Source organism: Ursus americanus, chromosome 2, assembly GCF_024610735.1.
Source record: "Ursus americanus isolate L20-20 chromosome 2, mUrsAme1.1.p, whole genome shotgun sequence".
Lineage (NCBI taxonomy): Eukaryota > Metazoa > Chordata > Mammalia > Carnivora > Ursidae > Ursus > Ursus americanus.
In genome coordinates this window covers 96,279,465-96,305,171 of record NC_142128.1, presented here as the reverse complement: position 1 = coordinate 96,305,171, position 25,707 = coordinate 96,279,465, and the positions used below count along the sequence as shown (strand labels likewise).

Below are 25,707 nucleotides of genomic sequence, written 5' to 3'. Positions count from 1 at the left end.
TCTTTGTGCCGGCCCCGCGCCCGCCCCTTCGGGCCCTAGGCCCCGCCCCCTCCGTGCCCGCGATTGGCCAGCCGGGCCGCTAGTGGGCGGGGCCCCAGGCCGCCCCGGCGCGGTATATAGTAAAGGTAGGGCGTGCGCTCCGAGCTAATTTCTCGGCTCGAGGCGGTTCCGCGAGGGCCGGTCCGCAGTCTGCTTGTTCGTCCTTCTCTCTGACTTTCTCCTGCCCCCTGCCTGCCTCTGCAGAGGTCACAGGAGGCGGGGGCCGAGCACGCGGACCCAGTGGCAGCCGGAGCAGCAGCTGCGTCTTCGCGAGCCCCAAACCCCTAAGGGCCAGAGGAGCGCGTGGCGGACCAAAGAGCGCCCGCGAGCGGCCGTGCGCCCACCAATAGGTGCGGGGCTCGGAGCCGCCCAGCCTGCGCGGCCCCTCCCTCCGCCCTCCGCCCCCGCCGCCGCCTCCCCCTCCTCCCGCTCCTGCCTCTGCCCCTCCAGCGCGCGTCTGGCACTCGGAGAGCCGCAGCGGCAGCGGCGGGTGCAGCCTGCGGAGAACCGGGCCGGGGCCGCCAACCAGCAGCCCGGGAGGACGCGAGGGCGCGCGCCGCACTCACCCACCCTCAGCCCCCGCGGCAGCCGCTGACCCGCCACCATGGCCCGCGGAAAAGCCAAGGAGGAGGGCAGCTGGAAGAAATTCATCTGGAACTCGGAGAAGAAGGAGTTTTTGGGCAGGACCGGTGGCAGTTGGTGTAAGTACGGGGTCCGCAGCTCTCTACCCCCCCACAGCGCCTTGTCTGTCCGGGCGACGCATCCCGGCGCAGGCTCTGCGGGCTGCTCCGCAAGCCTCGCGCCGCCCAGGGCGGAGCGGGGTCGGTAGCGGGCGCTGCTCGGGTCGTGCCGGCCTGGGCGGAATGCGGAGCCCCCGGGATGGGCGCGGGAGCACGCCGGGCAGAGGGTTATGTAGATTGCCACGGTCTTCCCTTGGTCGTTTGCAGTCTGTCCGAGCATCGCTTGAGCCCTTCCCTCCCGGGAATGGTCACGCTCCGGGAGACTAGATTTGTCTCTCCCTGTAGTCATGTCCCAAGCCCTAAAAAATGAGATTTGAGGCTGTGAGAGAACCTCATGGGGGTAATCGGATCGGATGCAGGCGAGGTGGTGTGTTACAGCACCTTTCTAGTTTAAATATGTACCTCAAAAGGTGCGGGGGGTGGTTCGGGAGCAGAATCCATCCACACTGCAGTATTTCTTAGCTGTGTCCAGAGTTTCCCCAGTGACCTCCCCTGGAGTCATTACGACCCAGCAGTGGCCCAGGAGGCCCCCGGAACATGGTAAAGTCTGGGTGTTCTCAGTGTCCACACGCACAGATGCAGAACAAGTAGCTCGGGTTGATTACAATGAAGGGTTAGTCTAAGAAATAAATGGCATAAAGGTGGGTGTAGCTCACCTTACAGGATTTGGGGCAGCCTGTTGCTTGGCTGGGTGGATTTTTTTTTTTTCCCTCATTAAAAATTAGATACCTTGTTTTCCGCCTCCCTTCACCGGAAGGGTGACATTTTTTTTTTTTTAAGGTCACTTTGAAGGGCAGAGTTGTAGGCAAATCTATGAGTCGTGACTGCAGAAGGGAGAGAAGAAGGGAACTCCCCCCTCCTGCATCACTGCCCCCTCCTTCTCTAATATCATCATCATCACCATCATCATCATCAATACCACTAGCCTCACCACTGCAGCCGCTGAGGGAGTCCTGGCCAGGGGCTGATGCAGTGTTCCTGCTTGGGAGGATCTGTGGCCATCACAGGAGAATGAGTCAGGGAAATAGTGTTTGGCTGACATTTTGAATTGGAAAAAGCTAGAATATATGATTTTTGCAAAGGAAAAAAAATGCAGCCTGTAGTGGGTCTCTGTTGATTGAAAAATAAAGGGTTAATAATGCATCACCCTTCAAGGTTAGTCAAGGTGAAACGGCATTCCAAGGTGTTACGGGGAAGCGTAGGTATTCCTGAGCCATGTTAAATGTAGGTCTTTCAAGTGATGGCTTTTGGCTCTTATTTTATATTTTATTTTATTTTGGGGAGACCGTATTCTTCAGTGGGATTATTGCCATAGTTTCTCATGCATAAAGATAGCTCTCTCTTTTCTCAAAATGGAAGGGAAAACCTGAAGGACCCAGGGTGAATGTGGGGTGAACAGCCCCTGGCCAAGGTGATCTCCTAGCAACTCCTCCTAACGAGTGAGGCCTGGGGTTTGCGCTGCAGAATGGGCCCCCTTCTCCCAGATACACTGGAGGCTCCAGCCCCGGTGGTCTGATCCCAGCCTTGTCAAGGGCCAGGGGCTGCCTGGACTCCAGGCATATTGTGAAATTTGCCCTCCAGTGTTTTCCCCTCTCATAAAGTAGATTTCTTTCCTCATTCCAATTCCAGAATAATATTTACTTTAGAAGGTAAGGCAGTATAGGAAGACTTGTTCCTTAGGCTGACATTTAATGGGGCAGCACCTCCATATGTGAGAGAAAGTGTGCACGTGTGTATTAATATTGGTGTCTTGATACCACATCCAGCAAGGTGCCAGGGCACTGATTTATGAATGCAGACATCAGGATTGGTGTGCTTGGCTCATCTTTGCTTCTCTTTTCCAAGGTACAGGTGCTGGGCTAAAAATTCAGGTTTTGCTTTGAGCTAATTTGTCTCCTCTTGTCTGGCAATGTAAGAAACGGCAGACCCTCTCTTAGCAGAGAAAGTGATAGCAGTTGCTGTCACCTATGGAGGAAATGCTACCTTTCCAGCACTGGGCCCAACATGGATGCCCTTGGGACGAGGGCAGGTTGCCCTTGGCTCGGTTTCGCTTATAGGTAGATTTTCACCAAGATGGACGCAGGAGCCTTGCCTGTCACCTGCTGGAGAAATGGCAGCATGCAAATCACCTGTGGTTTCCACCTTTTTATTAAGTTAATACAGGCATTAGTAGGTTTTTATTAGGTTTACTGCTGGGCCAGGATGCCAGTCTTTCCTTTTGCCTCTGACCCTTTGAAGGGTATTCTTTTCTTTTTTTTTTTCCTAACTGTAAAACATCTATGTCACTTGTATTTTTTTTTTTTAAAGGAAGAAAAATTGCTGAAGAGTAAAAAAAAAATACCTCTAAAATTTACCCTCTGTGCCACCCTGGCCGGTTGGTACGATTTGTCTAGATTTTTTTTTTTTTTTTTTTTTTGAGCAGCCGCTGGTAACCTGTGTTGGTGGGTCCACTGCATAGGTCCTGCCAGATGCTCATGCTCCTTTAACCAGTTGACTTCACAGCTGTCACTGGGGAGATTTTGCTAAGTAACATCCTGGAGCAAAAGAGAAAGATCCCTTCTCTTAGGGTATGGTGTCAGGTGGAACAGAAAGGCTCGATCTTCTTCCGCTTGAACCTGTGTGCTTGCAATAGGACTGATTTTTTCCATTGCTCTATTCGTATTTTCAATCATCGCCTCAATTATGTACCTTCTTAAGTTGTTAGGTATCTGGAGTCCAAGGAATGAGTATAAAAATGCTCCGGTTGTTGGAGGAGCCAAGTGTGGTTCAGCTAAGAGCACTAGACAAGGTGGGGGGCCGCAAAAAAAGAGGTTACAACAGTTTCATTCTGACCGTGTTATACCAACTCTTGCACCTCTTAGGAGCATTCACTGGAAAAATTTTCCAGATCTCTTGACGTCACAGCCTCACCATTTGCCTACTGCTACTTGGATACAGAATGCAGCAGTTAACCCTTGTCCTGCTGGGAGGCAGTGATTGAGCCGGGCAGCTGTGCTTCTGGATTCTACAGCCTTCCATTTTTCCTTGTCTTTGGCTCATGTCCCGGCCTTTTTTCCTAATTTTTTTGGATAGGGGAGAAAAAGGATAATGATTAAGCATTTTGGTCTTTATGTGCATTTGGCTTGTTTTACGAGCCAAGTAGCATGATTTCCCTGAACCCTGTTTATGCTGATTGGAAAGCTGGGCTTTTAAATGCATGCCAGAGGCAAGCCGGCTACTTCCTGCGACAGCGTGCCCACGCTCTCCCTCCACCCCTCCACCGTGCACCAAGACACTTCCTTTGGACCATCCTTGGTTCTGTACTTTGTACCGCCAGGCCCCCAGCATTGACTGCATGCGATCTGGAGCTTTTTACAAGGAACCTAAGGCTCGTCCTTGGTGCAGTCCTGTTTCAGCCTTGATAACCTCACGGTTCACTGGCTCCTGTTCTTGCGTTCACGGGGAGTCGTTGGCTGGCACCGGGCTGCGGGGCGATGCCTAGTACAGCCTGTTACTATGCGGCTAATCGGGGAGATAATCCTCGTAAACCAGTAACTGATAGCCTCGTACCCGTCTGTGCCCTTCGTGCTGTTCAGCTTTTTGTGTTTTTTGCTTTTGCGTCCAGCTCAGCCTACGTCCTGCCATCCTGCTGGCTGTGGGGAAAAGAAAACGCAGCTCGTCAAGCCAGTCTTCTGGGTCCAGTCAGAAGATGAAATCAAAATATGCCTGTCATTTTGGCTATAAGATTTCCTTTTGTTTTCCCCTTGTTTGAGGCCCCTGCAGGAAAACCGCGTGCTCAGTGCCTACATGTCAGAGGCGGGGTGACAGAAAGGAGCAGAAGAGCTTCCCGGGGTTTCTCGGCATTCGTTGCTCTGGCCCGGCAGAAAAACTTGTGGGCATTTGAACGTTTGGCGAAGCAGCAGGGACATGGATTGTAGTATTGAAATGTCAGGGGATAAACAAGGCGAGAAAACCTGCGTCCGTCTCTAAGGGAGTATATTGTCGTATTTGCAATGCATTGCGTAAGCACACAAACACGGCCCTAGATTTTATTGGTGATTTGCATGAAAGTTTTTTGATTTAGGCAGTAAAATGATTTCCTATAAATAATCTCAGTTCTAACCGAACATTCCTCTCACCCGTACCTACGCCCAGCACACACACATTGTCACGGAGGGCTGCCCGTCTCTGTGTTTACCCCGTTGTGTGGGAATGTGGTTCACGCTCTGGATCAGTGTGGGGAAAGGAAGCTCTGAAGACAGGTTGGAGGGGAAGCCAGTAAGGAAGTCCCTGCGTCTGAGATTAGCCTTTCGTTCTGAGTATGTGACTGTATCACAGCCTTCTGCTTCTGTGTGTGCTCCTTGCAGTTAAGATCCTTCTGTTCTACGTGATATTTTACGGCTGCTTGGCCGGCATCTTCATCGGGACCATTCAAGTCATGCTGCTCACCATCAGCGAGTTCAAGCCCACGTACCAGGACCGAGTGGCCCCGCCAGGTAACGGGACCGTGAATCAGTGCAGTTCTTCGGAGGTCAAACGGGCGTCAGTTTTTCACGCAAGAAAACCCACGTTTCTGAGAATTGTCTGTAATGCAGTGTGAAACCGAGCTTGGTTTAACAGGAAAGATGGGAACTGCTCACTGTCACGGCCAGATCTCCTGCCCGCATTGCAGACAGAGCTCCGGGGGTTGCAGATGTCTTATCTGTACAGCTCTGCAGGGAGGGTGAAGAGCCCTGGTCTCCCCCGCCCCGAGCCTGCACCCCCCCAGCTCGTGACTCCCGATGAGGCACCCTCACTACCCAGGGGGTGGGTTAGTGGGGTCATTACAGGGCCTTTCCAGCTCAGGCACATCTTTCACTTTCTCGAGGGGGCTGTGACTCCGATAAATGCTTTAAAAAAGCCACTTCAGCTCCTGTTTTGAAAGATTAAGTTATTTTTAGAGATGATGAGACGCTTTGCCGATTACTCAAGGGAGAGGAGCCTTGGCTTCAGGAGTCCGTTCTCCCCACCTGCTGTTCACTTAGCTTAACTCAGTTTGGCCTTGAACAACGGCACACTCTCTTCTCACGCCTCAGTGTTTGTAGCCGCTGGTTTAGTAGGAGTCTTGTATATCGGCTTTCTAGACCCGTTTTGCAGTCTCACCGTCTCCTTTAGCTCTGAAAACTTGGGTGAATGAGGAGAGGTCATCATAGAAGGAAAAAAATGCCAGGCGAGTGTCCTGCTGTGATCTGGGTGCTGTCACTGTTGAGTGATGTGCACCTCATGTGCAACTGTGCGTGTCCATTCCAGTCGCTGAACCCTAGGGAAAACCTGCTGCCCTTAACTAGCCTGACACTGACGGAAGGACAGGACTGCAGGGCAGCCGCAGACCTGATCATGCTCGCTGGCCCTTCTCAAATTCATTGTCAGGAGGACCTAGAGACAGGAAATGTTGCATAAGTTCCCGGTTCTTGCATTATAAATGACCTTGAGGCTGCCACTGGGGGTGGCGATGACGTGTCCCCTCTCCACTTTCCCTGGCAACGGTTTAGTAACAGCTGTATTTAGGTGACAGTCTTGAGGCCGTCTTCATGGCCCTGAGCAGCTTTGATCATGGCACCAGGCAGCCTCGCTCAAGTGCTGACCGCTTGTCGCAAACTTGTTGTGTCTGCCTTCTTCCTCGGGTGTGAAAGACTCGGAAGAAAATCTTCAGAATATGGAGGTGGTGAACGTTGTTCCCTAGCCTCAAGTCGAGTGGTCCTCCACTGTAAGGAAGCCCTGATACTGCCAGATAAATTTAGATCGCGGGGATTCTGGAAGTGGGGAAAAAAACAAACATGTATGTATACAAAACAACTTTAACCTGCTTGATAATCCACAGTTTCCAGCAAGTATCTCCCCAAAGAGGTGGGTCTCTGGAAAGGTTGAAGCAGAAATTCTGGGGGGCGCAGAGCGACAGAGGACCGCAAGTAAACGAGTTGTGTGCTGGCCTTTGTGACAGTGAAGCAGTGTGTCCTCTTCTGTTAGGTTTTTATGGTAGTGTGAGTAGTCGTAATTCACATTGGTGTAGGTCTTTATTTTTCTTTTATTTCTGTAGCCACTGAAAAGCTGTTCTTTAATCATGATGCCGCTTTATAATAATTCTTACACTCAAAGCCGAAGGTGACCAGAGAGTCAAGCATTTAACTTCCTAGATTTAAAACAGTGCTCTTGTCTATATACACTGTGGGGAGTCAGCCTTCAGTAAAAGTAAAAATTGTCTTCGTGTTCTTTGCAGAAAGGGCGATTTCACTTTCAAAGAGAAAAGGCTAAAAAAAGAAAAGAAAAGGTTGAAGTGCCAGACGTTTTAAGTGGGGACTTGCCAATGACCTTGCCTAGAAAATCTGGTGGAGGTGCTCAGCCCTTCCCGCCCCCTCTCCCAGCCTCCCTCCCCTTCCTTCCAGCCCCTTCCTAAAAGACACATTCTCAGTACCTATATTTAGTGTCCTCAGTGGTTGGACTGACCTGACAAACCGTCGCTTCTCCGGAGGAATGCTGGTGGCTCACCGTGGAAATATGCGTTCCTGTTCTTTGGCCCAAGTCACAGGAAAAGTGCTTCCTCAGCTCTCCCTCTTCCCTGTCCCTCTGCCTGGGTTCTTTGTCTTCATAATGTCTCTTTCTCCTCCTTCCCTTACCCACTACCTTGCCAGGAGAGTCTGGGCAGAGGCCCCTTTGCTCTCACCCTCCCAGGAGACATGACTCTCATTTGAAAATGATGGTGGCCTTGGAGCAGGGAGGCCAGGCGAGCAGAGCCACGAAGTGCAGCTCGGGACCGCCCTGGGTGCTCGGAGGGACCCTCACTGAACCCTCCCCTTGGCAGCTGCCAGAGCAGATCTCAAGAACTCGTTTTGGGTAGGCCATTCCTTCAGTCTGCGGACTGACACATTGTTGAAGAACACCTCGGCGATTCCACGTCGCATCTCCAAGCTTCCGTGTGTGTAAGAGCCAAGGAGGGAAACTTGTATGTTTCAGGCAGGTGAGGCTACTGAGTGTGAAAGACTCGGTACATCATTTAAAGGCTGGAAGACTTAGTAATGCTATTATTAGCTGAATTGGAGGCGTGAGTACAGACCCGGCCTGACTGGGCTTTGACTGCGTTTTGCACGCCGGGCACACCTTGTAACTAGATCTCTTCTAAATAACACGTGCAAAGGTGGCCAAATTAAACAGTGGCAATTGTGCGGTACATTTGGGTCTGTCTGTAATATTAGATAAGCGTATACGCTGAACGGGAAGGTCTCAGAAAAAGGCCTGAGTTACAAAATGGAAGTGAAATTTAAGGGGGAAAAAAAACCCATAATGTGCAGATTTTTCTGGGCCTGAGCCACGGTGGTGTTGCTCTGGGATAATGGCACAGATCGCCCCCCTCAGCCCGGAGGGCACAGGGCCAGAGCTCCAGCTGCAATCGAAGGCTGAAACATACAAATTGTTATGTCTGTGGGTCAAGAATGGTTGATTATTGGCCATTTGATTCATGGCCAGTTGGCCATTGGTTAACGTAAAAATGAAAGCAGCCCTGAGTTCGTGAACCATTGTACACATGTCCAGTGCGAAGTTGACCTGAGAAGGAAAAGCAGGAACTTTGGAGTTGGACACAGTCCCCACCATTCCATGCACGACTTAAGTTCACGATGTCTCCGTCCTCTCGTCTACGGAAGGGGAATAATTCCCCATGAGGACCTAATGAGATGATGAGTGTATGGAAGGTGAATAGTGGCAAAGCCAATGGCATTAAACAAAGGGTAGCTATTAGCAGCCACTTCACTTCTTCCTACTGGAAGGAGCAGTTTCTTTTCCGGGACTGAGTTCAGTATTTCTAGACTGTGAGCTTTGGATGATGGAGCCAGGGACGCTTTGTACACTTAGCGATTTTCACGGAATGAATAGCATCTTGGCTTTACCACAGCAAGTGTTTGGGAGAAAATAGGGAAACACGCTTAAAGATATTTTTAAGTAAATATAAGTGACACTGCGTTTGTCCCATAGTCGGTCCCTTTAACATACCCACACTGGCTGGGTTAGCCCCGACACGTTTTTCTCCCTGGGAGAGCCTCTTGGGGAAGGCCCCCGCGGTGGCCGGCAGCGTCTCTCCTCGTCCTGGTCACTGCTGGACCTGGAGGGGGACACTGCCGTCGCCATGCTGGGAGAGGACCAGGGGCACATGGGACCCCGCACGCCTTGCTGCCCGCCCAGCGCTGTCGTGGAAGAGTGTCCTCTCCCCGGGCTGCCGTCCCCCAGCCCCCACTCACTGAGCCACGGTGGAGTGACGTGAAGGTCACTGCGTGTCAGCCGGCTGGGCCACGGGAGATTCCCAGCCGCCTTGCTTCCTGCCCAACAGGTACGAACGTGTGGTCCTCTTCTTCCTCTTCCGGTCGTGGGTTGCTTTTAGCTCCGTTTTGAAGTAAACATGGCACAGTGTTGGAAGAACTCCTCTTACGAGCACAAGCTCTTGGGACGCCCCGTGGCTCAGTCGGTTGAGCGTCCGACTCTTGGTGTCAGCTCAGGTCATGAGATCAAGCCCCGTGACCTGCTCCATGCTCAGCAGGGAGTGCGCTTGAGATTCTCTCTCTCCCTCTCTCTCCGCCCTGCCCCTCCCCTGCTCGCTTGCTCTCTCTAAAATAAATTTAAAAAAAAAAAAGGTTCCTATTCTTGGTGCCATGGTAACCAGACTTGAGCAGGGAGTGGCGGTGCCGACCAGCAGACCACACCGGCCCACCAGCAGTTTCGATCTCATCTTGACTGGGAGAGGGAACTAGCCTGTCTTCCATTAGGGTACAAGGCGTATGGTTCAAGTCTCAGTGTAATTAAGCAAAATTCTTGAGAAATCATTACATCTGTCTCAGTTGCCTGTTTTCTCAAACTATCACTTATTCTCCCTTAAATGTCAAAAGAATTGGAAACGTTTGGCTTCCTTCTCCTTTGGAGGAATTGTTATTTCAAAGTGCCAATAGGGTGGGGTTTTTTTGGTTTTGTTTTTGTTTTTGTTTTTCTTTGCTGTTTCTATTAGATTCCATGGACTTGTACTCTGTGAGCTGACGTGACCCGCACACCGGGCTCCCCAGGCCTGGCTGCCTCTCACATTCTCCCTCCTTCTCTCTCCCACCCCCAGATGGACCCTGCCCACTTCCTCCCCGAGTCTGGGCTCTTAATGAGCTAGCACTGGTGGCTGCTGGGATTTCCAGAAGCTACCGTGCAGACTGGTAGTTTGGGGAAGGGTTTGGGGCAGCACGCTCCACACATCCTGATTCTTTAGAACGCCCCGGCCTCACCATATGGGTCGCCAGCTCACCAACCCCTGTTGCTACTTCTTCATTTGTAAAGACCAAGATAAAACTAACAGGGTAGCTCTTGGGTACTCAGGAAGCCTAATGATTAACTTAACAGTGTTCTCGGAGCCCCAGAAAAATGAGTCTTACTCTGGCCGCTCATTTGAGGTAAGTGAGTAGAGCAGAGACTGCTGACACGTAGGACTGGGTAACAGATTCCATCCGTGGAGGGATAATGGGAGAAAATGCTGAATGTGTGGAACTTCCTTTAGAGGTTTTTGCTGTGCACGCTCTGTTGTGGAGGATGTCGTGGAAGGAGCATGGGCCTTGTGGCCTCCGTGTGCTGTGGTGACATGCGATGGGGCTGTGGATGCCTGAGCTGCTCAGTGGGTTAATTCTAGCGATCGCACGACCCAAGGGCCCATCTGACACGGAGAGAAGCTGGGGGCTAGGACTAGAGAGAAGCTGGGGACATGAAGGAGAATAGGGATGTCTATTATCTGGTGGCTTCCAACCAGAAAAGTATAGCTTTTCCCACATACATGCATGAATAGACATTATCAAATATGTATGATACGGTGTCTTATTTCAGGTTATTGGTCACTTAGCAAATGCTATGTTCCGTATCGAGACAAGTCAGATCTACTGTATATGGTTGATCTTCCGTTTGGCCTTGAACAGCAAAGCTTAATGGAAAATAGTAGTGTTTGGCTATTTGTTTATATTTTCCCATTATAAAAGTGGTATCTTTTATCACGAATAAACATAATTATGAGATACACAAAATATCTAAAGATATTGGGTTTCTACGATAGATCCTCTGAACCAAATCATGTTTTCTCTGTTCACCTAAAAATGCATACAGTGCTCTAGATAAAAGTCTGAAAATGAAGGGTAATTCCAAAAACGGAGAAGGGCCTTCAGCCAGAGTGTGTGGCATTTAGCTCAGACAGGAGAAAGGATTTCCATACACCAAGGACTGTTGAACATCCAGATAGGCTGAGGAGAAAATCCAGCAATTCATCAAAAGCTGAGCCTGTAGCAGCAGGTGACCTAAAAAACTGCTGCTTTCCAGAAAGCACGAAGGTACGTTTTTTTCTGCGCCCTCCCTTATATTTTGTTAGGTAAATCGATCCTAATCTTGCAGAAGTAAAATAATTAAAAACAAAAACCCACAGGTATCTTAGTGGCACTGGAAGGGGGAAAACGTGTGTCTGTGGGTACAGTGTGTATCCGTACACACAGACGTGTGTGAGTATCTCTAAAATCATACCCCCCATTATTTTTCATTGCAAAGTACTTTTCGACTTGGACTATACAGGAGGTTCATGGTCGGTGTGTACGGAGTGCACGGCTGCATTTGTGTGTCTTTGCCTTGGGTGCCCTCCCTTGTTAGTCCTCACGGGTCCCCTCCTGGAGGTGTCTCTGGAAAATGATGCCTATTTAGAGTATCCGGTCTGGTGACTTAGCGGGGGTGTTAAATGACGGTACGAGCAGCTGTGCTTTGGGATTCACTTGAGCAACTGTTACGAGGTTACAATGGCCACAGTCTGGTTTAAGTACTTCAAACTCACAAGTAAATTGAGGAATTATAAACTCGCTGCATTAGAAACCTAATTGGAAACAAAATACTTCTTAGTGAAAAGCCTCTCTTTTCTCTTTCCTGTCCCTTCCTCTTTTACTTGCTAGTAGCTCCCCCTCCTGCTAGGAACGCCTAGTAAAGCCAAAAACAGTGTTTTCCTCATTTGTTTCTCAAGAGATGGGGGACCAAGGAAAAGCAAATTAACTATAAAAAGCAACTGCAAAGCCAAAGAGGTTTTTGTTTCTGTTTTTTCTTTAACTCCAAACCCTATGTAAAGATGACGTCCTCATTAAAAACCCAATACTAGAATTTCACATATCCAAGTTATGATTTCAGTCCGCTTAGGCGGCTTTATTAAATAACAAGCGAAATATAATTTAAGGCAAATGGCCCTGTCAGGGCAAAGCTGTATAGAACTCAGCATGGTGAATGTCAATTCAAGTTCATAACGCTGGCCAGGCAAAAGGTTGTATCTGTTTCCTGCAATATAATTTGAGACTACAAGCCAGTGATTGGGTGTTCTGCTGTCTTTGGCCTCTGGGAGTTACCACTGGAAACAAAGCTCATGCTTGTCTAAAGTTATGACTAACAATTTTAAGGAGCGGGCAATGTGGAGAGGGCCTAGCTGAAAGTATCCAGTCTCATGTGAACATGACTAATGGAGATGCCAGTCAACATGGTGGGATGTGTGTAGCCCTGGGAGAGTGTCACAGTTACAGAACTCTCTGGACTCAAAGGAATGAAGTTGCCAAGTCTGATCCCATTCCTTTCTGTCTCTTCCCGTTAGTCTAATAATGTAAAGTAAGTGATATCCATATCAGGTCAAGGGTCCTTCATCTGCCTCTTGTATGTATCTGATTGCTTTAGGGAAATTACTTTTGGAGAGGAATTTACCTAATGGTTTGGAGAAGATCTTATCAGAGAACTCTCCTAATTAAGGTGATCAGAGCAGAACAGGCGAGGGGATTGATCTCAGAGTTCCCAGGAAGAGAACTTCTCAGGCCAGAAGGCTCTGGGTGAAGAAAAGGGGAGGCAGAGCTGGTGGGGGATGGAGTGAGACCTTGCCCAGACATGCTCCCCAAGGAGGCTGTGCCCAAACTTTGCGATGGGGTGGCTCCTGGGTGTGTATATATGTATTTGTGTATGTACACGTTCCACAGGTGAGTCTAGAGAGAGGAGCTGATGGCATGACCGGAGCCCGAACCGTGGATGCTTCTTTTTCTGGAAGTAATCTTTAGATCAGAAGTTGGGTGTCTTGAAAGGATGGTCACTGAGGGTTATGGTAGTGGCGCCTTCAGGATCCTTTAGAGACTCCAGAGGTAAACTTCAACAGACAGGAAAGCATGGCTGGCCTTCCTGGGGTTGGTCTCTCATTCCTGGGCTCCCTCTCCCAAGGTTCTGTATCACTTCAGATGGAAAGGACAGGGTAGTGGCTTTGGCTCAAGGTCTCATCCTGCTCAGCAAGTCATAGGATTCTAAGACCCTGTGCTTAACTGTCTCTTTCACTCTTGGTTTCTCAGTCCCACAGTTTCTGCTGCTTCTCCGTGTAGAATACAGTCACAATTCTTCAAGCATCTTCGAGCTGCATTTCTCTCACGTGGTAACGTACAGGCTCCGTGGGGCTTAGATTGTGAGCCGTACTTACTGAAGGATTTGGGCTCCTGGGTGGAAATTGGTGTGATTCCATTACTTTGGTTTTCATTATTTCTTCCTTGCCCGATCAAGAGAGACGCGGGGCCAACTGTGCAGAGCTTCCCTGGGCCGGTGGTACCATTGTGTGTGCAGTAATGATGCCTACTATTTCCATAAATCAGATTCTTAACCACAGAGGCGCTTGCTGATGGGAATCACTGGTCTGTCTCTGGGTGGACGTGAACTTAGTTGTGGCCACAGTTCTCAGGCTCCGGATAGATCCACTCGCTAGCAGTGCCCTTCTGCGGGTGAGAGCCCAGAGCCCTAAGTCAGGGTTGCTGATGCCCTGGGGTCTCACGCGTGTCACCTGGTTGCTTCTAATAGTGGCGAACTTGGACTTGGTAGCTCGAGGGAGTGAAAAGCACTCTGTATAATGCCACCTCCTCTCCCTGCTGTCCTTTTTCCTCTGGGAGAGTCTGGGAAGTACGTCACCCAGTCCAGGAGATGGAAGCTTGGTCCTTGACGGACCACTGGCAGAGAGAATTCAGAAGGGGCTGGATCGGGAAGGGCTGCCTGGAATGCTGAAGCCAGACACTCACCTTGTGGTTGAGGTCCTACCATGTTACTCTCACGTGACCTTCTAGGGTCGCCCTCCTCTTTTAAACTCACTGGGTGAGACTCTCCAAATCGCACTCGGGCTCACTGACCTTTTGTTAGCGAGGGACCGCAGCCGGCATGATTGTTACTTATCCTGCTGGTGTCCCCCAGGGCAGCTGGCAGCTTCTTCCCCACCACCCCCTTCTCTTTGCCCCCTGTCTCCTGCCTTCACCCCGAGCCTGGCAGTGCCGTTTACCCTGCACACGTAGAGTTAGTTCATTCCTGCTCCCACTCCCACCCCGGTCACAGACAGATCTCAGCAAACCTGCGTGACAGGTTCTGAAGGCATTTGCCGCTGACATCTCTGGCTGCCATGCACGGGCTCCCCGGTGGGCCTCCGGTGGGAATGCCCATCAGGCTCCATTCTCTGCTGATCCCAGGATTATTCTAGGAAAACACCCCATCCTCCTGAGTTCTGTTGAACCCTCTGGCCTTGGGCCTTCCTCTGCCCTTCGGCAGGTCCAGGCATGTCACCTTGACTTAAACGTCTAGTTTAAGTCCAACCAGGAATGCCCCCACCCTCACCCCCTGGCCTTCCCCATTCCAGTAGGGAGTCCTATTTTCCATACTTTCTTTCTCAAGCATGAAATCTCCAATGGAAACTTCTCACTTTTGTTTTATTTTATTTTAGTTTTGCAGGTATCTGTCATTTTTATTTTATCGTCTCTTCGTGCTATATATGGTCACAATGCCAATTTTCTAACTTAACGTAGAGAAAGATTGTTCAGGGTATACTTAAATTGCTTTAGTCGTACAAACAATTTTCTAGGGTTTGTGAGCATCTAAACCTATTTTGAATTGTAGTAACCCTTGTTTATTTTTAACTGATGATTTTTGTAAGAGCAAATCCTGCTACTTCCGTTTTCTTGACTCCTCTCCATCATTGTTGACAGCTTTTTTCTCTTGGATTCCTCAGGTCCTACGTGATCCTTTCTGGGATGATCCTTCGTGTTACTTGTAAAGTCGTTTGCCTAGGGCAGTCCCTCTGCCTGGTTCCAGACCCTCACGTTCTTGGTCTTCGTCCCTATTTTTTCCATTCATCTAGGGAACAACTGCAAGTATGGAACAGCTTGCCCATTAAGCCCCCTAAGCTGGGCCACCCTCATTCTTTAACCACTTGGGAAGCTCAAAGCCATCCTTCATCACTAGAAAAAGAGCTGCCATTGAGCGCAGCCCCTATTGAAGCCTGGCCTCCAGCCTCACAAAAACGGTGCTGCTAAATTGTCACCTTTCTTGTCATCCCTTTAATTATGTCCTCGTCTTCATCCTATCTGTGTCACTGTCATCTCTCTCAGCTTCTGACTCCCCAGAGCAGTGGTTCTCAAACCAAGAGTGCTTAGGGATCCCTTCAGTTCAGGCTCGTTACTTTCGAGATTCTCGAGTCCCATCAGTAGCGGTTCTGGCTTGGCAGGTCTGGGGTGGAGCGGGAGGGGCGGCAGGTTTAACACGCCCCTGGGTGAAGGTGAGGTGGTGCTCTGAGGGGCTGCGGGGATGAGCCACCTTCTGTGCCCAACACGACGTCTGGAGTGGGGATTAGAATAGGACAGTGAGATTTAGCAAATAAAGTGCAGGACACCTAATTAAAGTTGACCGTCAGATAAACCATGAAGTTGGTTTTTATAGATGTCCTAAATATGACACGGGACACGGTTTATCTGAAATGTAAATTTAACCAGGCAACGTGGATCACACCTGGCAATCCAAGACTAGAAGGCAGCTGATCAAGTCTCCACCCATCGCCCCTATATAGTACTGTGTGGTGGTCACATATCTATCTAGGAAATCTTGTGATGATAGAGGCTTCTGAAAATTAAAAAATCTACAACATCGGTTAAAGAGTGAAAATCCAAGGTAGTCATACTTTGAATTTTATCCTGGCTGGCACTTGACTTGCTTTTGGAATGGAAAGCAGGAATGGTAACTGTACATAATCCCAGTGCATCGACTTTGGGTTGAAGATCCATCGAAATATCACTGTTGAGTAGTCTGGAGTCTTGTAGAGTTTGGATTGGTCATCAGCTCATTCCTGAAAGTGTAAAAGACCTCTGTGCTCGAAGGCTTATGTGCCGTTAGGGAAAGGAAAGCCACCTACAAGAAAGACTAGCTAGCTCTGCAGTTTGTTTTTAATATGATCCCATGGCAAGGCTGCAAAGATAAGAGGCTTTGGAGTGCGGCACACATGGGTTGACATTCTGGTTCCGCCACTTCCTTCGTGACCTTGGGCCAAGCACTTAACCTTTCTGTGCATGAAGTTTCATTCATAAAATGGAGATAATGCCTATCTTGAAGTGTTGCTGGGTAAATAAAATGATATAGTAAGACACCATCATTGGTCCTTCGGTACTAAGTCTAAACGCCAGAGAAGTGATTTCACAAGAGAGGCAAGACTTTAACCCATTCTTTTTAGTAGGTGGAATTGGCAAAGCACATTTATATGTGGCGAACCTGCTTTGAGTGGTCCTGGTTGACTACCTTCCCACTAATGATTTTCCGTGTTGTTCTTTCTGTCTGGTCTAGGATTAACACAGATCCCTCAGATCCAAAAGACAGAAATTTCCTTTCGCCCTAACGAACCCAAGAGTTATGAGGCATATGTGCTCAACATAGTTAGGTTCCTGGAGAAGTACAAAGATTCAGCCCAGAAGGATGAAATGATTTTTGAAGATTGCGGCAGTAAGTAGACTCATTTTGGATGTTTGTGGTTGGTTAATTCTTATTTCCCATTTCTATCTGTTATTTAATGATTGAACGATACACTTGAAATAATTAAATGATTGAAGTCTGGCCATATTGAGAGGACAGTTTTTTTTCGTTTTTTTTTTTTTTAAAGCAAGAGACTTTATGGTTTAGGCTTGGATGCGACGGAAGAAACAAAGTAGCCTCAAGTATTAGGATTATCTGCATTTGGAAAGTGTCTTGCTTTAAAACAGTCCTGGACATGTTTGCTTTTTACCACTCACACTCAAAGACCACAGTTACAGTTACGGTTCTTTTACATCTATTGATTTTGAGAAACACAACTGTTAATATTTCCACATTTCTGTGCCCTGCCCCCACTCTCCCTGCAGAAGAGTGTACAGGGCCTTTCACTCACTAGAATGGCTCCTTGGCATAATTAGCTACACTGATACGGACAAAAGATGATTTCTGGTCAGGGTAGAGACCTTCCTAGCCCGTGGTTGGGATCGATGGTGAAATAGGTCTCAGGCAGCTCAGCATTTCAGTAAGGAATGGTAAGGGAAGGGTGGCTCTTGGACTTACTAACTGCTGACAGGAACACACGTCTTCCTCCTTGATGCCTGGAGTGTGCGTTATGCAGCCATGTTTTCAGACCTACTTAGACAAGACTTCTGTCTGAGTTACTAGGTGACATCAGTCCTCTGACTCAGTTCAAGCATTTAACACCACCAGTTCTTCATGTGGCACTGTTCGATCGTAATTATGGGGTAAATTGCCACTTTAAGTCATTCTGAAAAGAGTAAAAGAAACATTTTCACTAGATTTCTCTCATTAGGATTTCAGTGAGGTTTTCATCTTTGCAGTAATTAAAAGGCCTGTATGAAAGATGTAGGGTGAATCACTTCCCTGGAGATGGACTGAATGGAGGCCCTTTACCTTTTAAAGGGAAAATAGTTATTTTGTGACCTTAGAAATACATAAATTATGTTATTTGCGTCAGTGTCCTGCAGGATGCTTTGTATTAACTTTGAATTCTCTATTTCTTGTATTCTTCTTCTGGCTTTGTTACGAGGTATGAATCAAAAATACTACAGTGCCATTTTTTCAGTTGAACAAATGCTTATTATAAGAAGTCATAGCTTGAAAAGGCAAAAATTCAAAAAAAAAATGTCTTAAACCTTGAACGGTGGCTGAAAAGGAAGAAAATCATTTTTTCTCCTGTTTAACATGCTAATTAGTGGCAGAGACAGTGGCCTAGCAATGGCCAGGCACTTCTGACCCAAACCCTTCCAGTTCTGAAAATTATTGACAATCCTTTTAATTTGCCTTCTAATTATAATGTCCCTGTTAATGAGCTCAGCTGGTGTTGACCTGTGTCGATGAGGCTGCTCATGACGGGCGATCGGGTTTCCACTCAGTCTCCGAAATAGCTGAGTCATCCGTTATTTAAGGGAAGAGAAATATTGCCACAGACCAAAACATCATGTGTGGATCATCAAGTGCCACGAAGCCCTGGTGTGGGATCACATACCAGCTATTGCTTGGGGTAAAAGGCCTTTTTAATGTCCGTGAGGGAACCAGAGATGGTTTGCTGGAAGTCCTTGCTTCATGCAGACCGGGCACTAAATGCAGAACGGCACGGCCTGAGAGTGGGTCACCGTGACAGGTGGCGCCCAGGGAGCTGTGGGGACAAAGCGAAAATGGTGTTTTCTGTTTTCAGATGTGCCCAGCGAAATCAAAGAACGAGGAGAATTTAACAACGAACGAGGAGAGCGAAAAGTCTGCAGGTTCAAGCTTGAGTGGTTGGGAAATTGCTCTGGAATAAACGATGAGTCTTACGGCTACAAAGAAGGCAAACCATGTATCATAATAAAGCTCAACCGAGTGCTGGGCTTCAAACCAAAGGCAAGTCACGTTTTAAACCCTAGAATTTAGAAGAGCCTTTCTCGGTTGGATGAAGTGGCTAATTGGTACGAGGAGCGTCTATGAGGAAGACACAGAGTATACTCAGTGGCGACTTGGAAGCCCAGTCAGTAGAGGAACACCAAAACCTTCTGCATCTGCCTTGAGATCCTTGAAAGTTAGGTCACTTATCTCGTGTTCTAAAGTGAGAGAAATTCTGAGGGGTAGAGCCACGTTCTGGAGTAAGTCCGGGGGCTCTGTTCTTAATACTTCTGTGATGTCATTCTATCACGTGAACTCTGAAAATAAAAATAGAAAAAGGTATTTTCAGATTTAAAAACCGCCTGCATGGACAGTCTCACTCAGGTTTTGGTATTCTTGGAGCCCAAGAATATTTTGTAAAAATGGCCCGGTAACCTGAAAACACAGGGTGTTTGTTTTTTTTTACTGAATGACAACTTCATTGCAAAATGAGAAGCTGACCCGCCGTTCAGGTTGAGCTTTGACAAGCGTGGTGTCGGCTTTGGGTGTTCTTGCCGCCGAGGGCGGGTGACCATTACTGGAGGTCACTGAACGATGGCAGCTTGCTGTCCTTCGCCATCCGGTGAGACGAGAGTAATTGTTTATGAGGAGGAAACGTGTTGGTGTTACCGCTGCTTTCATAAAACCGGCTGCTGTTCCATGTTCTTCCTCAGGTCGTGGCAAGTAGAGCCGTCCTTCTCCCTGAAGCAAGGCTGCTGCCCAGGGCCCCCGTCGCCCTCGCAGACGCAGAGTCGAGTTTTCCATTCTGACAGGAATTGACCACACAGTCTCCTGAGTTACAGGAACAAACCTCATTTCTGGAATCTGGCTCTTTTGTTCATTAATTTTCTGCTGTATGCTCTTAACGTGTTTCCACAGTGCTTATTACCCAGGAGTCTCCTTAAAGACAGATAGTTGAGGTAGTGACGAAAAGTTTTAGCTTAACTGGGGGAGGCCTCAGAACTCCTTTCCGGCCACCTGAGGCGCAGACAGATGGGTGTGCAGGATGGATGGAGGCCCGGCTGGCAGACGTGAACGGCCCTCCTGCAGAAATTAATGTACCTCTGTCTCCACAGAACTGTAATCTTCTTTCCACGGAAGTTAGGCTATAGTGGAAGAGAGATGGTGAGAACCGTCATGTCACACTTAGAGTTGATACTCGTGTTGCCTGGGAGCCCTTCACCCGGACAGAGCCCCTGTTTAGCCGTGGAAGGGAGCGGTGTGGTGGTCGGAAGGAAGACGAGTCCCTCACTTGTGATGATAGCTCTTCGTAGGGATTGAGTGATACTGTCCCCCAGCCCCCAGAGGTGGTCCTGTTGTGATTCCCATCTCTTCCCACATCTGTAGAGCTGCCTGCCGAGTGATGAGTTCAGCTACTCTTTCTTTTCTGTCCTTTTTTTTCTTTTGTCTTTGGTCTCCACTTGGTTATCCATTGCCACTGTTTAACTCATCGCCTCACCCCAAATTCCCCCTCCCCCCCAGTTTTGTTGGGAGAATTATTTCTGTCCGAGGTTGTGGTACTCCAGCATCTCGTCGATATGCCTGTTTCCTCGCCCTCTGAGGATAGATTCTGGCAACTTCTTTTTTTTTTTTTTTAAAGATTTTATTTATTTATTCGGCAGAGATAGAGACAGCCAGCGAGAGAGGGAACACAAGCAGGGGGAGTGGGAGAGGAAGAAGCAGGCTCATAGCGGAGGAGCCTGATGTGGGGCTCGATCCCATAACGCCGGGATCACGCTCTGAGCCGAAGGCAGACGCTTAACTGCTGTGCCACCCAGGCGCCCCTGGCAACTTCTTAGTTAATAAGCATTTTTCTCTCCCTATCTTTAAAGATAAATCTGTTGCTGGTAGAACATTCTAAGAGAATCAGATCTTGATGATCTTTTTCTTGTATTCTAAAAGAGGATCAAACATATTGGCTCTTTACTGATACAGAGAATTGCCTTTTTATCTGACTTTGGTTAGACGAGGTGTGAGTTCCAGCTCATGTCAAGACCACGTGCTACGCTGATCTGAGTAAGCAAGCAGGTGGCTGGCTGTCCAAGGAAAGGTGTTCATCACACCTCTTCTGGGGTGGATTTGAGCCAGGGCTGCAGGAGGGAACCCTCTAGATGTTTGACCGCAGCAGTACTCTGGGTCCCTTCAGTGGAAGGGGGCTGCTACCTCGAGAGCACTTGCTCCCTTGACCTGTTGTACGTCTTGGACTCCTTCACAGAACTGGAGGTGCTTCTTATAATGGTGGTGCCGCTACTGGAAATTCAAAGATTCAAAGAAAAAAAGCCTACTTGAAGAAGGCCTGCTTGAGGGAAAAGGATGGCATTATTTGTTCATGGAGGAAAGCCCAGGTTTTATAAAAACAAATGTCAACCAACTTTTCCATCTAATTATTATAATCTTAGCAAACGAGGAATAGTCGTGCCGGGTTGGCTTTTATTTTTCCGTGTCCCGGAGGGAAGCGCACTAGAAGTCCCCCGTGGTGCCGGGCGGCATCGCACTTACTCGCAGCCTCGCAGAACTCGGGCGCTGATTTTGATTTCGACAAATTCCCAGCATGGATTGGTTAGGGGAGTCATTCATTCTGTTGTCCGCAAGTGTTTTGTTACTTCAGTTGACTTTTTGTGACCAGTGTGTACTTGTTTATGCCACAAACTAGCTTCATTTTTCAGGAATGGAGACAGTTATTTACAAACTTACTGACCACCGTGGGTTCTTACTTTTAGCCTCCCAAGAATGAGTCCTTGGACGCTTACCCCGTGATGAAGTACAGTCCCTACGTTCTGCCGGTTCAGTGCACTGGCAAGGTAAGGAGACGCTTCTTACTGAGAGCGGTGGGGGTGGGGGGGAGGGGGGAGCACAGGTGAGGCTGTGTTCAGTTAGAGGTAAACCTTGACTGCAGGAGAAGAGAAACATGGCTTCTAGGCGTTAGTCTCAGTTGACTGTGGCTATAGGGGGTTAGAACATTCTTGAGAGCAGGATGTAACAAGGCTAAAACCGCATGACAGTTTCTCCATCAGAACAAGAAACTGAATTATCTGAATTTGATTAGCTGGAATATTGGTTTATAGAACTGGGAGGTGAACTCCAGCCCACACAGTGCTGCTCTGGCCCCATGGTGTGCGAAACATTTCAGGCCAACTTTTTTTTTTTTTTTTCCTGACAATTTCACATTGAAAAATGTGGTTTTTGGCTCTTCTTTTAAAAATAATGAAAAAAATAAAATAAAAAATAATGGAAGATAAGGTAATAGCACGTGTTCCCTTTAGATCTAAAAATAGGTTCCTAATGGGTTGTTTACAGAGAGGGCAGAACAAAGAAAGGGAATCTCTACACAGTGCTGTTTTATGCGGGCACCAAGAAATGAAATGGCTGCAAGAACATGAGGGGCGATTAGGGAGACCTTTGGAGGGGATGTCGCTGCAGTACCATCCCCTGGGCCACCGCCGTCAGCGGATTTCTGACTTCCCGTGGCAGGTGCCTTTCTAGGTGTGTTGGCTTTGGAGAGATGCTTGGTTGGCGTCTGCTGTGGTTCCTTCACTTGTGCAGAGAGAATAGTTTCCTTTTATGACCGCGTCCCACGGCTGCCGGGATTAGCCTGAGCGCGTGCTGTTCGCTCGGGTGGGCTCCTGTAGCGGTGTCCCCCGGGGGTGAGCGTTCCGCTGCTCTTGGGGGAGCTCTGAGCAGGCGCGTCAGAGGGTTTGCAGGTTCGCAGGCTGCTCGGTGGGATCGAGAGCCTTGTTCGTCACCGCAAGTAGTGAGGCTGCGAGCCGCTAACGTCTCGTTTCCCTCTGGTTTTTAGCGAGACGAAGATAAGGATAAAATTGGAAACGTGGAGTATTTCGGCCTGGGCGGCTACCCCGGTTTTCCCCTGCAGTATTACCCCTACTACGGCAAGCTCCTGCAGCCCAAGTACCTGCAGCCCCTGCTGGCTGTGCAGTTCACCAACCTTACCACGGACACAGAAATCCGCATCGAGTGTAAGGCGTACGGCGAGAACATCGGGTACAGCGAGAAAGACCGTTTTCAGGGACGCTTTGATGTAAAAATTGAAGTTAAGAGCTGATCACAAGCACAGATCTTTCCCACTAGCCATTTAAAAAGTTAAAAAAGATACAAAAACAAAAACCTACTAGTCTTGAATAAACTGTCATACGTATGGGACCTACACTTAATCTATATGCTTTACACTAGCTTTCTGCATTTAATAGGTTAGAATGTAAATTTAAAGTGTAGCAATAGCAACAAAATATTTATTCTACTGTAAATGACAAAAGAAAAAATAAAAATTGAGCCTTGGGACGTGCCCATTTTTACTGTAAATTATGATTCCATAACTGACTCGTAGTAAGCAGTGTTTCTGGCCCCTAAGTATTGCCGCCTGTGTGTTGGATTTAGCGTGCAGTACGATAGGTGTGCACTCTGGTCATCTTCCAAGCCATGTTTTATCGTACCTGTTTTCTACTTTCTGTGAGCAAGGTTTGCTGTCCAAGGTGTAAATATTCAATGGGAATAAAACTGGCATGGTACTTTTTTTTTTTTTTTTTTTTAGGGTTTGGCTCTTTCAAAAATCATGGCCCATCAATGAGCATTTTTAACACACTCCATAGTCTTTTCCTGTGGTGTTGGGTCTTTACTTTTTGTTTGTTTGTTTGTTTTTTCCTGGGGTGGGGGTGGGGGTGGGCTGTCATGGGGGAACTGCCCTTTACATTTTAAGTGACACTACAGAAAAACACAAAAAGGTGATGGGTTGTGTTGTGCTTTGTACTGAATGCCGTCTTGACATCTCTTCCCTTGTCCTCCAGTACGTTCTGAAGCTGTGTATGAGATCTGGATCGCCTGTCACTTGGGCTGGTGACAGGCCAAATTTCATTTGCTTTGTACATTTTCTTTTACTTTCCTTTTTTCCTTTTCTCTGGAGGCATCACATGCTGGTGCTGTGTCTTTATGAATGTTTTAACCATTTTCATGGTGGAAGAATTTTATATTTATGCAGTTGTACAATTTTATTTTTTTCTGCAAGAAAAAGTGTAATGTATGAAATAAACCAAAGTCACTTGTTTGAAAATAAACCTTTATTTTGGACTTTATAAAAAGCGATGCAGTACCCCATAGACTGGTGTTAAATGTTGTCTACAGTGCAAAATCCATGTTCTAACATATATAATAATTGCCAGGAGTACAGTGCTCTTGTTGATCTTGTATTCAGTCAGGTGAAAACAATGGACAATAAAAGAATGAACACATTCCTCACGTGCGTGATTCACTCTTGTCTAAACGCCCCCAGCCTGTGACTTCTTGGCTTTCTCTACTGCTAGTTATCCAAGATCTTGAAGAAATACTGAACCTGAGAGACAAACACACGAATGAGTTCATTAGTTCACATGGAAATTCAGCCTTCTCCACCGAGCAGAGGCCGGAGCCGAGCCCAGAGCACACCCCTTCCCAGAGAGACAACAGCCAGGTTCCTCGGATGCAGAGACTCTGAGGTTTTAGTTCAAAGCTAAAGTTTAAAAGTATTTTGTGGTGTTGACTTCGCTTACTTTAGAAAACATGAATTTTTGGTTCCTGCTAGTGTTTCACTAGGTTCGTCTGTTAAAAAATAAGGGCCTATAGTTAAAAAACGAGGTTAGGTTTGAGGTTCAGTACATTAAGGTTCAGACCTTGCTTCTTGGTTCGTGGTTTGGCCTACATTCGTATTTGGCCATATTTAAAAATCAGCCTTCGTGTGAAAGAAAACAAAAAATGAGCTTTCTGAAGAACATTCTCCAGGTATAACTGAGCTGAAGGTTTAGTATCACATAACCAACGTGGGAAACACCCAGACTACAATCCTGGCGTCATGTTTCTGGAACTGGAAGCCTGTCACAAAGCCCGTGCAGCCGGCGCTCCAGCAGGGCCTTCCTGCCCTCGGGCGGCCCCGACAGCTCCCCTCGGTGTGGGGCCGAGCTGCCTCTTCCGTGTCGCCGCCCCTCCCGCGGAGAGACAGACCCGGAGGCCTGCGGTCACGCGTGTGACAGCAGTGCTCGTTCAGAAAGAGCAGTAGCACTTCTGCCACCTTATTGCCTCACATTTATAACCCTGCTGCTCCGCTGGTCTTGTTTATTCTTGAAAAACACTTCCAGAGACTTGGCTATTTCTCGACCAGCAAATTGTGTGACGGCAGATTAATACCAGAGGAGCAGTGATTCCATTTAACAAAAAAACAACCAGCCAAGGGAACCGTGGGAAAGGGCAGCACAGCTTAGCTGCAAAGGTCTGAGGAGCCCCGTTAACAAGTGGAGTACGGCGGCACCTGTAACTACCGACCCACCTAAGCAAAGCCGGGCGTCTGAATGTCACACCCACACTTCTAGAAATAGGTGTCACTCCTCGAACCGAAGATGGCTTATCTTGCTGAAACATCTTTTCCAGGGTGTGTATCAGTCTGAAATATGTTTATAAAACAAGAAGGGGGATGGCTTTAGGTCTGGGGAAAGGAGTACCCAAATTGGGGGACAGGGAGGTAGTTTGCATTTTGAGGCTGTTCTAAGGTCACAACCGTTGTCAAACTTAATCCACCGCTTTCATAGGTACTGTCTGAGCCACTGTGTGTGTGCGAGTGCGTGTGCGTGCGTGCTCTCTGCCTATCACCTCACGATTCCGTCTAAATCTTGCCTCTCCATATCCCGTCTACGCTGCACCAATCCAGTCCCCACCCGTGAACTGTACAGTTACATCCCCAATGGGGCTTGTATTCCTTGACTCAGGAGGTATTTGCTGAGTGCCTCCTGGGTGCCAAGCACTCTTCTAACCTCTGGGGATAGATCCATGAGTGAACGAAACAGACCTGTCTTCCTTCCTCTACGGCTCACGTGCTGGTGTGAAATACTGCATGTTTGTGGAACTCTTGCTTCTATACATTTATCGATTCTGTCTTTTCTCCTATTATCAGTTTATTCCATCCCTTATTAGATGACACATTTTTTGGGTGTAGGGACAGTGCCATCTACTTCCTTGGTGGTAGTCTGATCACATCCTACAGACAGGTTTTCACACAAGTCCAAATACTTAATTCCTCACCCAGAACATAAAGGAATGGGTTTTTTAAAAGGCAGTGTTTTTCAAAGGTAGGCTGAGTACCACGTGGAGTCAAAAGCATTAGAACGATTACTGAGCCAAGGAAAAAGGAGTCTCCATTCCCCCCCCCCCCCCACCA

General features: G+C 48.0%; 2 protein-coding genes across 5 annotated transcripts in view; one reads left to right on the top strand and one right to left on the bottom strand.

The window, feature by feature from the left end:
- Window positions 1–140: 140 nt before the first annotated feature.
- ATP1B1 (ATPase Na+/K+ transporting subunit beta 1) lies at window positions 141–23,758 on the top strand. Its single transcript, XM_045797534.2, has 6 exons — window positions 141–740; window positions 5,126–5,254; window positions 16,431–16,586; window positions 18,313–18,497; window positions 21,236–21,316; window positions 22,312–23,758. Exons 1-6 carry the CDS (start codon window positions 644–646, stop codon window positions 22,573–22,575), a joined length of 912 nt encoding a protein of 303 aa, XP_045653490.2. The 5' UTR covers window positions 141–643; the 3' UTR covers window positions 22,576–23,758.
- NME7 (NME/NM23 family member 7) overlaps window positions 23,567–25,707 on the bottom strand; it is a 244,015-nt gene continuing 241,874 nt past the window's right edge. For all 4 annotated transcript variants that reach the window (XM_045797508.2, XM_087859033.1, XM_087859030.1 and 1 more), the window contains one exon: window positions 23,567–23,856. In XM_045797508.2, the coding sequence (XP_045653464.1) occupies window positions 23,824–23,856 (33 nt within the window). In that variant the 3' untranslated portion in view covers window positions 23,567–23,823. The remainder of the gene's footprint in view (window positions 23,857–25,707) is intronic.